This window comes from Fusarium poae, chromosome 1, assembly GCF_019609905.1.
Source record: "Fusarium poae strain DAOMC 252244 chromosome 1, whole genome shotgun sequence".
Classification (NCBI taxonomy): Eukaryota; Fungi; Ascomycota; class Sordariomycetes; order Hypocreales; family Nectriaceae; genus Fusarium; species Fusarium poae.
Window position 1 is genome coordinate 11,763,034 of NC_058399.1, and position 17,539 is coordinate 11,780,572.

General features: G+C 44.8%; 6 protein-coding genes across 6 annotated transcripts; 3 read left to right on the forward strand and 3 right to left on the reverse strand.

Moving 5' to 3' along the window:
* Positions 1 to 3,296: 3,296 nt before the first annotated feature.
* On the forward strand, positions 3,297 to 4,183 carry FPOAC1_003830 (uncharacterized protein; the record flags this gene model as incomplete). Its single annotated transcript, XM_044848385.1, has 2 exons — positions 3,297 to 3,381; positions 3,447 to 4,183. 2 exons carry the CDS (start codon positions 3,297 to 3,299, stop codon positions 4,181 to 4,183), a joined length of 822 nt encoding a protein of 273 aa, XP_044714301.1.
* A 260-nt stretch (positions 4,184 to 4,443) lies between these two features.
* On the reverse strand, positions 4,444 to 6,642 carry FPOAC1_003831 (uncharacterized protein; the record flags this gene model as incomplete). Its single annotated transcript, XM_044848386.1, has 1 exon — positions 4,444 to 6,642. One exon carries the CDS (start codon positions 6,640 to 6,642, stop codon positions 4,444 to 4,446), a length of 2,199 nt encoding a protein of 732 aa, XP_044714302.1.
* Positions 6,643 to 8,016: 1,374 nt separating this feature from the next.
* On the reverse strand, positions 8,017 to 8,974 carry FPOAC1_003832 (uncharacterized protein; the record flags this gene model as incomplete). Its single annotated transcript, XM_044848387.1, has 2 exons — positions 8,017 to 8,602; positions 8,658 to 8,974. 2 exons carry the CDS (start codon positions 8,972 to 8,974, stop codon positions 8,017 to 8,019), a joined length of 903 nt encoding a protein of 300 aa, XP_044714303.1.
* A 920-nt stretch (positions 8,975 to 9,894) lies between these two features.
* Positions 9,895 to 11,844, forward strand: FPOAC1_003833 (uncharacterized protein; the record flags this gene model as incomplete). Its single annotated transcript, XM_044848388.1, has 1 exon — positions 9,895 to 11,844. The coding sequence occupies one exon, from the start codon at positions 9,895 to 9,897 to the stop codon at positions 11,842 to 11,844; it is 1,950 nt and encodes a 649-aa protein (XP_044714304.1).
* A 253-nt stretch (positions 11,845 to 12,097) lies between these two features.
* Positions 12,098 to 13,977, reverse strand: FPOAC1_003834 (uncharacterized protein; the record flags this gene model as incomplete). Its single annotated transcript, XM_044848389.1, has 4 exons — positions 12,098 to 13,419; positions 13,470 to 13,715; positions 13,773 to 13,812; positions 13,873 to 13,977. 4 exons carry the CDS (start codon positions 13,975 to 13,977, stop codon positions 12,098 to 12,100), a joined length of 1,713 nt encoding a protein of 570 aa, XP_044714305.1.
* Positions 13,978 to 15,397: 1,420 nt separating this feature from the next.
* FPOAC1_003835 (uncharacterized protein) lies at positions 15,398 to 17,130 on the forward strand (the record flags this gene model as incomplete). Its single annotated transcript, XM_044848390.1, has 2 exons — positions 15,398 to 16,696; positions 16,750 to 17,130. The coding sequence occupies 2 exons, from the start codon at positions 15,398 to 15,400 to the stop codon at positions 17,128 to 17,130; spliced, it is 1,680 nt and encodes a 559-aa protein (XP_044714306.1).
* Positions 17,131 to 17,539: the final 409 nt, after the last annotated feature.

A 17,539-nucleotide genomic window follows, 5' to 3' on the forward strand; every position in this document is an offset into this window, starting at 1 on the left:
GTTGATCCTCTGAGACCAAATCGAAGTCTTGAAGATACCCTGCAGTAGACATGTCATTGCTTGGGTATTTCACCACGCTGCCTCGAACTATTTTCTGTCTGACCCATTGACACAGGTATGAACTTGGTTTCTCCTAAGCAAAAGAGAAACAACAAATGATTAATACAAAGTACTACGCAGGGCCCTATATCTTTTTATTAAATCTAGGGAACTGAAGCTTGTTACTAATACTGTAATAGCGCGATTATACTAATCGATCCTATTGTATTAAATTTTATCGTATTAAAAGCTATAACGTACATGATAAGCGGGTGCAACAGACAAGCGAGTGCAACACAACATCACAACATCTCAGATAGAAATAGCAATAAAAACACAACAGACTATTAATTAAGTAAAATTAATCGCTATATTCTTCCATAGACATAGCGACAAGTATCTGACAGGTCCTTGCATTATGTCCTGTCTTGCCGCACGCTCCACAGCGCCTTTCCTTCATTCGCGGAGGCCCTCCTTGACCACCACTTCTCGATGGTCCAGCCACCGCCTGCGCATCAACATCCGTTTGATCAATTACTTGCCTTCCTTCCTCTACTGTCATCACCCCTCCTTTCTGTAGCCGGGTTCTTTTTGCCCTCCGCCGCCGGCTTAGTATCTTATTTGCCTGTTCAAGATCTTGGACCCTGGCCTCTAATAAGGCAACCTTATGCATAACTATCTTTGTTCCCTTGGAAGAAGACCTCAATGCTTCTAGAATTGACTCTGGAGAGCTACTTTTATGCCTTTTGATTCTCTTTTCAAGATATTCAAGCTGAGAGTCGGCTTCAAGGATAGTCTTTGGGGTCTTTGAGACCCAAGGGGTCGAGGGGCTAACTACCTCCTCCACAGGCGTTGGAGTCCGCAGCTGCACATCGAGCTTCGAGATTACACTTTCTGGGTCGAGAGGAGCAAGTCCGGCTCCTCTAAAGGCTGCTTTAATATTTTTCTCTGTCATTGTGGCCTGGTAGGCGGTGTAAAAAGCCGGCAAGAACTCGGTTTTGGAAATGTGGGTTACGGAGCATCTGATCAAATGCTCGATTTCTCGCCCGTAAGCCTTCTTAAGCAGGCCAAAGCACCCGACATCAAGAGGCTGCAGCAGATGAGACGAATGAGGCGGTATACAAAGCGTGATGATTTTATTTGCCTTGCAATATCTCTCAAAGTCGACCGAGTGGTGACTTTGGTGTCCGTCGAGGATCAGGAGACGATAGCGATTCTTTGATTGCTTGGTAGTACACCGGTCGAAGTGCTTTAGCCACTCGAGGCCTATCTCGTTATCTGTCCAGCCATTAGGACTCGTCGCAATAGCCCAATCGCCCGGGAGGTTGCTTTCTCGGTACCAGTGGGCGAGGTGATATTGGCCCGCACCTATGATGAACGGCGGGATCGCTTGGCCCTCGGCATTGATCGCCTGAATGACTGTAATCCATTCCCGGTTTCCAGGCTGCACTGATTTTGGTCTTCCACGCCTTTCAGCACCTGTGACGACCATTCCGCTCGCAATAACGCCCATCATAAAGCCAGTCTCGTCAAAGTTGTAGATTTCATCAGGTCGGATGCCATACTTCGCAATTACATTTGCTATGAGCCTAAACCAGTTGCGAATAATGGTCGGATCTTCACATTTGGCTCTCTGGTAGTCATATTTACGGGGGAAATGCGTCTTGAGGTCTTTGTGTCGCTTGACGAAGTTAGAGGCCCAGCGCTTGCCGACAGGCGGCGTCTCGCGGTCGGCGAGCAATCGGTTAGCCATCTCCTCAACACAACGCAGTCGCGGGGGAAACCCTCGCGAATCCAGATCGAGAATGAACTGAACTATGATCTGTTCTTCTAGATCAGATAGTTTGCGTGATTTTGGGATAGAATCACGCGTAGAAAGGATACCCTTCTGTCGGCGATATAAAGTCCAATAACGGACCTGGTAGATGCCTGCGGCGCGTCGGAGACTTAATTTTGGGTCATTTTGAAGGGCACGAAGTGCAAGAAGAATCCTAGCCTCAATATTTGGGTCTGGCATATTTGGTGGTTGAAAATTAATTGATTAAGTTGAGAAGATGTAAATTGCGGGATTTTTTGTTGCACTCGCTTGTCTGTTGCACCCGCTTATCATGTACGTTAGTGTTAATTATAAGCTTTTTTTTTTTTCCTTAGAATCTTCTTTAGTCTTTTAACTTTATAAAATTCTTAATAAAATAAATTCTAATTTAATAAACTTTTTAATAATATTATTTTTATTAAATACCTTATAAATTATTAATAATTTATTTTCTTTATTAAAGATTATTTTAAAAATTAAAAAGTAATTTTATTTAAAGTATTTTACTTTTTAATATATTAATATTATTTTTCTTTTAAATATTATAAAAAGCCTTTAAGGCCTTTTTTTCTTTATATAATAAAGATTTAAATTTTAATTTATTAATTTAATAATTAATTATATAATTAAAAATATTATAATTAAAAATAATAAAAATAATAATTTAATTATTATTTATATTTATAATATTTTAATTTTAAATATTAATAAAAAGATTATTTTTAAAGTAAAAAAAAGTATTAAATAATTTTAATTAATTTCTTTTTATAAAAATAAAATTAATTATAAAAATTAAGCTTTTATAAATAATTTTTAATTTAATAAATAATTAAAATTAATAAAAACTTTAAAGTTTATTATTTTATATAATAATTATATAATTATATAGTTTTATTAATATTAATATTAATATTAATAAGAAAATATTTAATAATTAATTTTTAAAAAAAATAAAAACTTTTATAATAATTATTATAATTTTAACTTTATAAATTATAATATATATCTTTAAATAAGACTTATATTAATATTTAAGTTTAAAAACTATATTTTTTTATAAATTAATTTTAAATATATACTTTAGGATTTATACCTTAAAAATCACCTAATAAAAGTACTAATTAATCATCGCTAACAGGTAACAGTTTAGTAAAAATACTAAACTAATGTAGCCTAGTCCTATTTATTCAGAAATCCTAATACCACCAATCCAACTAGTTTTGCTTTTAAACCAGCAGCAGCCAATCGATTCCAGCTACCAAGTTCCCCATTAACCTAGTAACAAACTATTGATTCAGGGGAAATTAGATGACCGTCGCGATCTGCCTATTGAACAAGGCACCTTATAACAACCCGTCTTCTCATTTTCCCCAGCTTTGTTCATCTGTTTGCAACTTACCTACCCAAGTCATTCGTTTGCTTATTTCTATCGCAGCTCAGAATGCGCTCTTTTGCGTTCCTGTTGGCCATTGGCCTGTTTGGTGTTGATTCTGCGCTTGCTGGTCCCTGCAAGCCTCGTGCTTCCAGTAAGTTGTGACGGGGGTTCCAGGGGCAATAGTTTCGGAAATGGCTAACAATAGTTTCTCTTCAGCTATGGATGCAGCGACCTCTACTTCGATTGATTCGACGATGCAATCTATCACAACCACTGCAGGAGAGACCACTACCGTGGCATCGTCCGAAACACTGACCGAGACTGTCGCAACCACAGTCGCTTTGGATACCACCACCGCAATCACCATAACAGCATCTGAGACCGAAACAACCACCACCGCATCCGAGGCTGTAACAACAACCGCAGAAGTGACCACTACTGCTCCCTTAGCAACCCCTACCTTTACCATAGTTGGTGGCGGCGGCTCAGTGAGCGGCTCTCCCATCAAAGGCACTGGCCAAGATGGGAGTGTCATGTTATTCAACCCTGAAGGAGGGAACGCCCGTACCCGAACGTTCACTCTTGACCCTAAAACTGGCCGATTGCGAGACAAGGATACTGGGATTTCCATTTGCGCTTACTATGGCCTTGCCAACTCACCCTCAGACCCAGCTTACTTTTCATTTTGCCAAAATGGCAACATTGGCCCTAACTTGGCCTACGAATATCTCACCTGCGACATAGTCGACGGCAAGCTTGCTTGTACATCCCCACGGGGTTCTTGCCCAATGGATGACGATGGGAACTTTTTAGGTTGTTTCACTGATCCCGCCGGTGGTATGAACAATCAATTTTACTACCAGTATAAGGCTGGAGCTGGGTACTATCTGTTTATTTCCAGTGGTAATCCAAGCGGCTATACGCCTGTCGATATCATTGCCCAGAATGCCTGAGTCAACCCATAAAGGAAGATATTGAATGCTATATCAATACGTGTGCAAGATCAGATTAGCTTCTATTGTACATCTTGTCTATGTAATATACTTCATCTGATAGATAAGTTTAACTTGGCATATACCTACCCAATGCTTTTATTACTACACATTTTATATGTATACCTCGGGACTTACGCCTCGAAACCTTCAAACAATTATTACTACACTCCCGCAACATGTTTATAGAACTATCAAAGAAATGATTCCTTGTCTCAAAATTAGATCTCTCTAACCCGCGGTACTTTACTACCACCCCACTGATCATAATCCTCCACCCTAAACTCAAATATACCACTACCAGGACGCTCCTCGACCGCCCGGATTGTGCTCTTCCTATTCTCATTTTGGTCCAGATCCATCTTCTGCGTTGTCTTGGCAATTGACGAGAACGTCATCTGACGAAGCTCTTTCACCCCGTCCTGCGACATGACTACCAGGCCATATGTCACACCCATAACCCCAACAAGAAACGACGCTGCGTATACCAGTACCAAAACACCCCAGTTGTAGTAAAAGTAACTACCTGTACGCATACGAACACATGGGTACTCTGTGTCAGGCCCACCTGGTCCCCGACCCGAGAGCTCATTCGGATGCGAAGCCCATGCAACGGCAAGAAGCAACGGGTCTGAGAGAAGAGATATGAGCATGTCCTCGTAAAGTTTTTGCAAGGCGTCCTCAAAATTAGGAACAGGCAAAGACTCGGGACGGGCGACCAGCTTCGAAGTTGTGATGGATGAGTGTGCAATTGGACCTGGTAGCTGGATCGATCCTTGAAGAAGATCGCGAATCTTCTTTCCCAGAGAGTGGTACGCTGCTATTTTTCGATAGTATCTCCAGTCCTTTGGGAAGACATAATTCTCCACGGGCTCGGCAAATATCGGGTCGAGTGTTCCATCATCGACAGACGACTCGTCGATGTATGTTGTGTTGATAACCTTTTGTTTGTAATCTCGATTGGTGACTTTGTATGATTGGCGACCACCTGTATAATTGAGGTTGACGGTATAGTTGGTTTCCCAATGCTCACAAGCCGTGATGATTGGCGTGTAGTCTGTGTTCCAGCCCTTCATGCTTCGATTCTTTGCATGCGCTTCGTCTATCTTATCCACCTCGACGTAGCCCACCCAGAGTACTGGTTCTGTCCTCAAAGCACCCAAGTTTTTAGGAAATGGAGGCTTCACCACTGGTTTATTGTTCTCGTCCACTTCGATCTGATTCACTTTGTATTCTCCCAAATCCGCAACGCTGTAAAAGCTAGCATTTCCGACGGGCACCATCTCGGTAAGGTTAAAAGGTGTATTGTAGTCTTTAAAGCTTTTCATTGTTGAATTCGTGCCTTTGGCGAGTGGTTCGCACTTGTATCCGGGCCCAAGAAAATGAATAGTGGTAGAGCAGTCCCAGTCTTCTCCACAGATCTCATCAGCCACTTCGTCTCTCTGGATCGGTTGTCCTCCGGATAAAACCCTCGACGCGATGGAATCAAGTGGTGGCGCGGCCTTGAGCCAGTAATCGAAGTGATATGGGGAGTCCCTGTCTGCTATGACCTGATTGAACATTGACAGGGAGATTCCACGCATGGTCTCATTCGCAGCTCTTTTATCGTCATCCCAGCTTTTCTTAGCGTCATTACTGAAGTTGAGGGTTCGGACAGAGGCGCAATTTCCATGTTCGGCTCTCGTATCAGTGACTACGCTGAGTGTTGCCGATGTAAAGATGACTACAGCAGGGGACATCCAGATATATATGGCAAGAACCATAGCGAAAGCCGACTTCTTCCAAGCCTCTCTATTAAAGAGCTCGAAAGCGTTGTGGGCTGCGCCAAAAAGAGAGTCGATAGCATGGACGGTATAGCTATTCTGGCTCACAGCACTCCAGGCAACTTGCTGATGAGCTGTCAACACGGCAACAACGAAGCTAGCTTTTGCAATAAAGGCCAAAAATTGACCCAGTCGGAGCCACCATTGCTGGTTTGTAGCTATGCGATTGTGGAGGTGGGAGTATAGAATATGATGACCCACGGCAGCTACAGCCCCGAGAACGAGACATGCTACCATGGACCACTTATTCTTGACAATTCTTTCCCACCATGGTCCTTTCGGAGGCTGCGTTGGTGGGCTGAGTTGGTGGTAGACACCGAGTCCAGTCGACGAATTGTGTGTCCTGTCAGCGGCCAGCAGATCAACCTGACTGTGATCCCTACCTCCTGGCGTAAAGGGGTCATGTAGATTGGGGCTCAGGGGATCCAGCTGAGGCGAATCAAACTCAGACCGGGGTGAAAGATATGAACCCTCTCTGCCGATCGTGGTGCTCCCAGGCGATGGAACAATGTTTGGTTGGTCTTCGAAGCGAGTGAGGCCGATGCTTTGGTATTCCTGGGAGGACCCAGAAAAGTACTTTGGTGTCGCTCGCCTCATCCTGCGGGATTATGATCCGAAGTGTAAGCGTGAGTGTAAGCTTCAGGGCAAAGGGAGAGCTGTGTTTGGTGGTCAATTGCTCTCAGCGGAGGGTTTTCTGAAGGATATTCTTAGTTTTAACCCTTCTTTGAGACATTGAAGCGTCAATTGCGATTTTTTTCTAATGAAAACCCATCTCGAGGGGAAAATCAGGCTCTGAGGCTGATGCTGACAATCTGACATAAAGCGGCACGGACCGAGTCGTTGCCCCTCGCTTAACGAGTAAGCATGACTCAAATCAGCCACAGCAGGAACCATGTGGCGTTGACCATGATTTCTTTGTTGTGGCACAGCCTTGAACAAATCGCGATGTATATAGCACTTGTTAAAACTCGGGTGTCATTTGAACAGGCGCAACATTACCCGCCTGGAACGATTTGTAATTATCCGCAAGGGTTTGACACCTGGATACTCGAGACCTTATGGTCCATGTCTTAAAACGCGTCGTTGTTGATGACCGACCATTACGCGAACCTTGTCTCAGTGGAGCGTCGGAGCCGGCGGAGTAGTTAAGTTACTAACCGTATTTGGGTACAACCTACCCGGTAGCCGGTTCTCGAAACACGGCAACAGGACGATTAGAGATCAGCTTAGATGATATGGAGTAACTTGAATTGAAATGTTGATAAAAGGATTTATCTGCGCCTTGAGTGTTTTTGTTAAGTCGGACATCTGGAAGAGTCTTCCAAAAAAAATCCCCTTGTACACATACCACATCGTTTCCAACCCACACGTCAAACCAATGGCACCGCTCAAAGTAATGATCATTGGTGGCGGTTTGGCTGGTAACATCTTGATAGTTACCAAGTCTGGATAACTTTACTGGGAGAGCGATAATAATCGGTCTCCGAGCGATAATATCCGTACTTGGTATCAGTGTCAAGTGTCTTGGACTGTTTGGTTAGGAACCCAAGGACGAAACTCCTGAGTGTTGAGGTTGAAGATTGAACATGATGGATGGTACATAGATAGTCCGATCCGTCAGTCACATACATATAGCCTGGAGGGACATGTCCTGTCTGTAGTGAGATCTTTATCCTTACATCAATCAATCTCATTACCTCACTTTAATACTGAGCTCTATTAGAACCGAATGTCAATTCTCATTAGTTTGAAGTACATACTGTCTATGTTCGGTGTATTCGACTCTGCAATTGTAAACATTATGTATTTTAGGCAACTGCACGGTTCTGATATAAAAATTACTTCTTGAATCGCAGTTTTTAGTTATCATTTATCTCAGCACTATAAACAGGTACAACTGATTGAAGTATTTTGCAAGAAAATCCTGGGATGTGACCGAATTTCAGCAATTCATTTTCCCTTGCCTTGCCATCAATTCTTCTTGGGTCGACGAATCTTTGATGCAGCCTTGATCGGCTCCATGACCCAGCTCTTGCGAAAGTCGTATGGATCATCATCCTCAGACGTGAACCAGATAACTTCAAACCCCAATACATTAGGGTTATTCGGGAACTTGAAGGAGGAGATCTTTTCGCGATCTGCGTTACCGATGTAAAAGGTTTCCGACTCTGAAATAACAACTCGATGTCCCTTCTTCAGTATACCTTGAGTAACGCCGTTGTGCCAGGTTTGGATGATCCAGTCCTTGGAGAGTTTGATACGCTTTTCCTCGTCGGTGAGAGGGTCGTCCCAAAGGATGACTGATTTATTCGGGGTCAGAGTTTTGAGCCAGTTAAGGAAGTTGTTGAACAATTTGTTGTCGTCTTTAGTGTTCCACATGTATGCGACTTCGTCGCCGCCAAAGTGATGAAGGGGAGACCCGAAGTATTTGTCAGTGGTGGAAACGAGATTAGTTATGTAATCGTAGGTTTGTTGTTTTTGTGGTCTGATGTCCAGTTGAGCATCTGGATTCTTGAGATCTACTTTGCCAACGACAAGATTCTTCTTCCATTTTCCCCTGTAATAATGTTAACAGTGCTATACTGTACCTAGATCAGGACACGAAAACATACCATATGTCGCTGTGGCCGGGCATGTCTGTCTCAGGATAGACAAGAATACCCAAGCTCTGTGCTTGTGTAACAACCTTGTGAATGTCCTCTGGGGTGTAGTAATACGGCGAGCCACTGTATTTTATACTTGCATTTGTCAATCCCCCGTCGGCGGGCCAGAGCATAGGGAAGCTTTCTGCATCGTAGATGTGCCAGTGGAAGACATTGAAGTTGTACTGCTGTAGAACGGCTAACAGACTGAGGATGGCTTTGACGGGGAAGAACTTTCGACCAGTGTCGAGCATAAAGCCCCGATGAGGGTAGAGAGTACTATTCATGTCTTGGCACGATGTGTGATGCTTGGCGGTGGTGGTATTGGAGGTGGGGAAATTGGAGGTGAGGCCACAGCTCGTTTTGTAGCACGGAACGTGGTCAAGGAGGCCTACGACTATTCCCTTTCCGTCTCAGAATTGCAAAGGCAACGGAATGGCTGAGTCTTTTGATTATTCCGGTTCCGGCCTAACTAAATCCTACAATGGTACTAATTATATCCAGCTCCTTCAAGCTAAACCGCTTGCGTCAAGTTTATCCAATAGTCTGTTATGCGTTGGCAATGTGTCACATAACAGCTCAAACAACAATCCACAGGACAGTGAAGAGATGAAGATGAATTTAACTCATGATATAGCATGATAAGGTTAATACCCTAGAATTGTCGTGGAATACAAAACGTGCTCAATCTTTCTCAACAGCTGCAAACAAGGATCAGGGGTTTGTCCTATAGAGAACCCTGTCATTACCAATGTCCAGTAAAATGCAGAGTACCTCAGCCTGTATCTCATTAAAGTGGGATTCAATGTGGACCTTGGAATGTGCTCAATTCTTCTCAACTTACTACATTAAGTTAGAATCCTGATGAGTTCCCTGCCTTTCATTCTTGGCTACTCAACACGTTACCAAACCTGGGAATATTACCTCTTTCTTCCGACAGATTCATAGGTAACTAGATATGATTCTAGAGACAAAGTTTCAAGGTTTCAGATAAACGAACCATTTTGACGGTAAGCCAAGGAATAATGTTGCAATATTTCGACTGCCAACATGCTCATATGCTCTCATACCCCACTCATGTCGGCCAAGTAGCTTTTATACATAATGCTCTCGACACTGGTCAGGAATGCGGGAATGATCTTTATTCTGTCTCGACTCTGTCCAGTGCCAGCCTCTGCATTACTATCGGCATCACTAATCGCTCAAGATGGATTCCCACCGGAGTCTTCTCGGCGCTCGCCACATCCAGAACATGAGTGAAGCTACCGAACTGGAACCCCATTGGGGTTACGCAGACCGTGCTCTTCCTTGTGTCAAAGACGCCAAAACGTGCCAGTACCTGGATCTCGTCTATTCTGGCCATGACTTTAGTATGCTCTTCGTCGGCATTTTCTGGGCCATGGCCGTTGGTGTTCTATTGATCTGGGCTTTTAGTCGCAAGATTTGGTCGTCCCCGAGAGCAGACGAGTTTCTTATCGTGGATAATGAGACCGCGGTTTCCTCAACAAACAATCGAAACACACGCGTAAAAAGGACAGTCGCATCTTGTTTCCGCTCCTACCTTTTGCCAGATTCGATACGCCTCATCTTCGGTCGCACGACACGTTTACAGGTCACTCTGCTAGCAGTCCTAACAACATATATGATCATAGTTAGCTTCGCTGGCCTTAGCTACAAGATCTGGGTCGTCGCTGTGCCGGACATGGAAGGCGTTTACACCACCAGAACAACCCTCGGGCCTTGGTCGAATCGAATCGGTGTCCTCGCATACGCACTTACACCGCTAACAGTCATGTTGGCCAGCCGTGAATCGATCCTGAGTCTATTAACTGGCGTTCCATACCAGAGTTTCAACTTCCTACATCGTTGGCTCGGGTACATCATTCTCGCCCAAGCCTTACTCCACACCATCGGATGGATTGTCATTGAAACGAAGCTCTACGCCCCACAACCTGCCGCTGCTATGCAATTGATCACGGAAACTTATATGATCTGGGGAATCGTCGCTACGCTGTTGATATTGCTTCTTTTCGTACTCAGTCTGCCATTTGTTATTCGTCGAACCGGTTACGAATTCTTCCGAAAGGCTCATTATGTACTGGCCATGGTATATATCGGTGCTTGTTATGCCCATTGGGACAAGCTCTCCTGTTTCCTTTACTCATCTCTTATCATCTGGTTCATCGACCGCGCTCTACGACTAATCAGGAGCGGCCTGATTCACTACCAATATATGGATGACGGTTCCATCGGCTTCAAAAGTATTCATGCCGCCATGGAATATTTCCCAGATTCCGATAACGGCGATGTCCTGAGGCTGGAGTTCATGCACTCCCAGGATCCGTGGAACATTGGACAACACTTTTATCTCTGTTTTACTGAGTGCAGTATTTGGCAATCACATCCTTTCACTCCCTTGAGTTTGCCCGTACTGAAAGACGGGGTTGTTAAACATTCCTACATCCTACGCGCAAAGCAGGGCGAGACGAAGAAGCTTGCGGAATTGGCGCGGAAAAGAACAACTGAGGGAACAATTCCTACGACTCCCGTCATCCTTTCCGGATCATACGGGGAGTCCATCGCAGAGGACTTGACACCAGAGACAAATATCCTGTGCGTTGCTGGTGGTACCGGCATCACTTACGTCTTGCCAGTTCTGCTGAACCTGATCTCGCAATTGCCGTCGTCTCAGCGCAAGGTTCAATTGATTTGGGCTATCAGGAAGGAGTCAGATAAGCAGTGGGTTCGAGATGAGCTAGAATCGATTTACCAAGCCAGCGAGGCACATGCTATTGAAGTGAGTGTCTACGTCACTCGCGAGGCAGTCTCTCCAACGATCATACACGACAATGCTCAAGACGACAAAGCAGTTGATATTGGTACATCGTTTTCAGTCCCATCCGACTCGGACGACGTGAGAATTGGCGTTAGGCGAAACTCTCAAAACTCTCAAAACTCTCATCCAGACTTGAAGGAAATGGTTCCCAGTTTCGTGAAGGAGACTATCAGAGGTCCAACCACAGTGTTTGCAAGTGGACCTGGCAGTATGATTAGCGACTTGCGATCTGCCGTCGCTGCTTGTAACTCTGGTGCTCAAGTATGGAAAGGCAATGACCGTTTCGATGTGACTTTAATATGCGATAATAGATTAGAATAGGTTTTGTCTTTGTTTGTCATCTACCTCAATTTTATGAATCTTCACCATTTAGAAGTTTCGAAGACGCTTCTTCGAGTCTCGCATCTGCTCTTGACTTGCTTGCCATGCAATTGCAGAATGTAGTGTTTCCAATGGTATTGGTAACCAAGGTGTAAGTTGCCTTGAAATCTGACTTCAGTCTCAAACTCCAGTGAATAAGTACAGGATGGCTGCTTCTTTTCGAAGAGATAGCGAATATACAAGACACATAATATTATGCGGCCGACTTCTCTCTGGTAAGATCAATCTTACCATCAGGAGGTGCCTCGGTAAGACCAATCTCAGATGCAATCTCCATCAGCCTCGCCTTCTCTTCGTAAGCGGCCGTATCACCAAATAAAGCATCCATCTCTTCGAGACTCTTGCCACGAGTTTCTGGGACAAAGAAATATGTAAAGAAAAAGGCGAGGAGGCAGAAAGCCGCAAAGAAGATATACGTCCCCCAACCGATGGTACTCAGCATGTCTGGCGTCACCAGGCCGATGATGAAGTTGCACATCCACGTTGTGCTAGTGGTGATAGCCATAGCCTTGGAACGAATACCCAGATTAAATATCTCAGCCGGCAATACCCAGCCAATGGGCGCGAAGGAGAAAGAGAAGTTGATGTCGTAGATATAGATGAAGGCGATACCTGCCCAGCCAGCCGATTTGTGTGAGGGTGGCGATGTGCCATATCCTCCAATGATACCACCAACGATAACAAGTGAGATAAAGGTACCAGCGGCACCACACATGAGTAGAGGTCGGCGACCAATTTTGTCAATTAGGAAGAGAGCAGGAAGCGTGGAAAGCGTGTTGACGATTCCATACACACCAGTTGCCAGAAGACCTGAAGTGCCCCCCGATAGACCTAGTTGGGCAAACATGGTAGGCGCATAGTAGATGATGGTGTTGCAGCCCATGAATTGTTGGAAGAACATGATACAGCAGCCGATAGCTAGTCGTCTAAAGGAGGCCCAATTGGATACAAGGGCACCATGCTGGGCGATAAACAGAGAGACGCCCTTCTTGCCAGGGAACTTGTCTCTGTTTACAGCCTCGTCGAAGAGGACCTCAGCCTTGATAGCCAGATACTCTTCTCGAAGTGAATGTGTGTCAGGATGGACACGACGAAGTTGAGCAAGGGCCTTCAAAGCCTTGTCCTCTTTGCGTCGCATCAGGTAGAAGCGAGGTGACTCGGGAAACAATAACATACCGAACCCAAGCACGATCGCAGGAAAGATCTGAATAGCAAACGGGACTCTCCACGCAGCTTCAGACTGGCCAGTGCATCCACTCGGGCCAACATCATACCTAGGATCAAAGGTAGGTTTATCCACGGTGCCACCAGAATAGGGAATGTCAGGCGCACATCGATGGCCGCCGATATACTGGGTCCCATATTCAAGCCAGTAGCTCACCAAAATTCCCAAAGTGATGCTCAGTTGCTGTAAAACAACCAAGGTACCGCGAATGCCAGCCGTAGACACCTCAGACACATACATAGGGACAATCATTGTCAACATTCCTACAGCAAAACCAGCCACAGCACGACCTACCAGGTTTGTTAGAATAAGATGGGGATAAGTCAGTGTGTAAACTTACCAGCAAAGAGCGTTGGAATATCGTGAGCGCCTGCCTGGAACGCAGAACCAATTGTAAAAATCACAACAGCCACCAGCATAGAGCCCTTGCGGCCCAGGAAGTCGGCGATAGGTCCGTTGACCAGAGAGCCAAACCACGCACAGAGCAGGAGTGTTGGCACGAACCAACCCTTGAAACTACTGTCAAGATAGATTCTCGGGAATTGAGTAGCGAATGACTCCATGGTCAAAACGCCTGATACGACGCCTTATCGAGCAGTCAGTTTCCATTACGCAGCCAGTGGAATGTATCTGCAATACAAACCTTGGTCATAACCAAACAAAAAGCCACCCAAACTGGCAAACTATTTCACCATGAATTAGAATTGAATGGTCTATGAGCGGGGAAATAGATGAATGCATACCAGAGACAGACCGAAGATATATGGGTTTTCGACGAGGAGGTGCCAAACGCCTTTGTGAGGCGCTGGACTCTGTTGCGGCACACCGGCAACGGTTTCATCTGCCATTCTGAAAGCTAGAATACAGTGGGTATAAACTTTTTGTAATGCGAAAATGAAAGTATTCGGAATAACCTGGGGTATTTTATTGTTCATCGTGTGGAGGATCAGCGTTGAAGCTCCATTTGCCTAGTGGAACTCCAGCCGATGGACCAACCACGAGTCATGCTTAGTTGCAATTTTGTACAGTAATGTTGTGTCAGGACTGGAGATTTGGACCAAAAGAACAAGGATCGTCCACTCCGAGAATCGGATCGGACTGCTGTCCGATCAGAGAGAAAACATTCAATTCGTGATGACAGAGAAAAGATATTTATCGATCATCAACCTAAGACTCAAGGTAAAACCAAGAGTTGGACACATTATTCATTTGACAATTCTGAAAGACCAGCTGTGGCTTTGCGATGCAAATCTCGTTTGCATAAGAACCACCTTGTAGTAGGGTACCCCGCCAATCGACACTTTCTAGGCCTGGAGATAGTTTATGGTGACAGGCTGCTATGATGTAATGTGTTCAAATTGTGATCAAATATATCAAGGTCTGAGCAGAAAGGAGCATGTATTAATCCGTGGAATATAGGAATGACTAAAGGTAGCCTTGCTTTGGCAAATCTCATGACGTATTTCCCCCTGATCTCTATCCTATTACTTATGCCGAGTGACGGACTTTTGTTGGAGAGTTATTACTGCTGTAGTAAACAAGACAAATTACAGCATCGGCATATAAATTATGCAAGGTGGAATAAGTAATAAACTCCTACTTGCCAAACGTTACATTTCCCGTCTGCGGATATCTTTATGCAGAAGAGAGGTGCCTGCTGCCAATCACCACGCGCTGCAGGGTTACAGTCAGGATCAGTCCCAGTGTCTGGTGACACTGGGGTTACGCGAAAAAAACAAAGGTTCCTTGCACTTTGACCCACAGCCTTATGTATCACATCGCATCATGAGTTCTGATCAAGATCGGAAATAACGGCGGGAGAATGGGCCCGTTACACGTTTACCAATTGTAATTCGTCCTCAACGAAGAAGAAGTCTCACTGCACGTCAAAGCATCTCGAAGATCGATGTTCCAATATACTGGTCACGCAGATAGGTAGAGCAAGAAAGAAGCTCCTGATCACGGTTCTTCATGCAAAGCTTTCTGCTTCAACAGTGAATGACGACCCTTTGATGGCTCATGTGGAACAATAGCAGCTGGTTTTGTTTTGACAAAAAGATTTTGGATCAGGCGACGAAGGCACAGAAGCGAAAACCGCTCGCTGAATCCAACTGTAAAGAAAACTCCACATAAATATGCAACATCTGCCGCTATCATTTTTGACAGTTCAAATAACCTTTGATCAACATAGAATCTGGAAGTTGATCTCTTTATTAGGCAAAGACAACGACAAACACATCTTGGATATTTCCAATCTTTACAACCAATATGAAGGTCTCTAGAAGGCTACACATATACGTCTTTGGAGTTCTTCTCCATCATTGTACGCAGTCATGGGCTTTGTCCGGAGAGGCGAAAGCGATGGTGGAAGACTCCATGGAGTGGATGGATAAATTCTACGACCCGAAGATCTCGCAGCTGTACGACCTCAACTCTAATGCCGCAATGAACCACGAGACATTAGCCTCTACTTGGTATGCGGTCGGACTTCTTGCACGTAACGGCGACGATGATGTCTCGAGGGCTGAAGATGTTATTAAATACATTATTAATGACCAATTCGAGAACCCATCAGACTTATGGTATGGCGACTATACGAGAGAGCCGGAGGAGCCAACTGTTGGAACATCGTCGTACCCCGCTCGTATGTACGGCTCATGGGACCCCAACTGGCGAGGCTTCGTCGGTCTCAGCTTCATCACGATATACGAAGAATTCGGAGACTTGTTGTCTGACGACTTGAAGGGGCTTATACTTGAAAGTCTACATAACTGCAGCATCGGCGACTCATACCGCGAGGGTGGTGTCAATGGAGATAATCTCTACCCATCTTACAGCAACCCCGCAATTATGCGCGCCATTGGGACGAGCTGGACTGGTCGTAAAATAGGCGACGCCAACATGACACAAGCTGGAGAGAATTATGCAAAGAAAATCATCGACCTCTTTGACTTGCATAATACACTCTCCGAGTTCAACTCAGCTACCTACACTGGAATTTCACTCTTTGGCCTTACACTATGGTGTAAGTATGGTCACGAGGATAGCATTCTCTCCCAGAGAGGTCCAGATCTGCTGCGCGGTGTCTGGAATTATACATCGCAACTCTGGAATCCTAGTATGCGAAATCTCGCTGGTCCATGGGATCGCTCTTATTCATTTGACATGACCAAGTCTCTCGGCATCCTATCTCACTTTCTGGCACCCATTATTGGCAGGAAGGAGGCAGGCGTATGGCAGTACCCGGAAGTCATGAGCCATGCTCGTGATTGGGCTTGGGCACCACTTATCGCTGTCCACTCAGACTTCCACAACTCATTGCTTTCAGATGAACTTAAAGATTCATTGAAGACATTTGATGGAGAGAGAACATACAATGGACAGGCCTACTATCCACCCTACGATCTTGATACTCGCAACATCACGACATGGCTCACCGAATCGCTGATGATTGGAGCTCAATCATATCGAACAAGAAGCGCAAACGGGCCCTCGAATAACAAGGCTCAGTTTCATCCCGCTGTTGCACATTGGGCTTATGGGGACGATAACATCGGATGGCTAAGCGTAAGTTACTACAGCTTCCAACTTTACTCCACAGTTTCACTAACGCAGCACAGCTCCGTCCTACTGAGGCTTATGCCATAATGCAAGTCTCGCCAAGGACGCTCAAGGTGACTTACCCGAAGGGGACTACCAGTTCTGTATTCACTTTTGCGGTCTCTCCGTCACTTTCGAAGAGGGATGTCAAGTCGTGGGATGACATTGAGGGAATCTCCATTTCTGTCTCCGGTAACGTGAAATCTGTACCAGAGATCACATTTGCTGGCAGATATGGTGGTTCAGGAAGTCCTATATATGACCACAATCATTGGACTTTGGTGCATAAGATGCCCGATGTGTTTGAGGGTGCCCCTGAAATCATTATCGAGTTTGAATCTGATACAGTCTTGAAAAGCTACCCTGGCTTAGTAAAGCAAACGCGATGGGAATCAGTATAACTATCCTTCTAATTGTCGAAGCAGATATGTTGATAGTCAATGCAGTGGGTTGTCATGACTATCAGTTACTGATCGGATATTTGTTGAACTTGTATTAAATGGGTTTCAAGCTTTTAGACTATCTGATAGGCAGAAAAGCCAACATTACCTGCGAGTTCAAGACGAATTGATCTTCCTTCTTGAACAGCGTCCGCAATTTTATGCCTCTACTTGAATGAGAAACCACAAATATCGACCTTGACAGAACCACTACACCGCTATATAGTCTGAGTGTCTAATCACTGTCAGACTGTGTTTGTATTTTCAGGGCTGAAATTAGTTTTCTCTCGGAAATGACCCACTCTCGGCTAAGAAACATGTTTCCCCCATGAGGACAGGGTATTTAGCGAAAAGGCAAGATAACATAGTT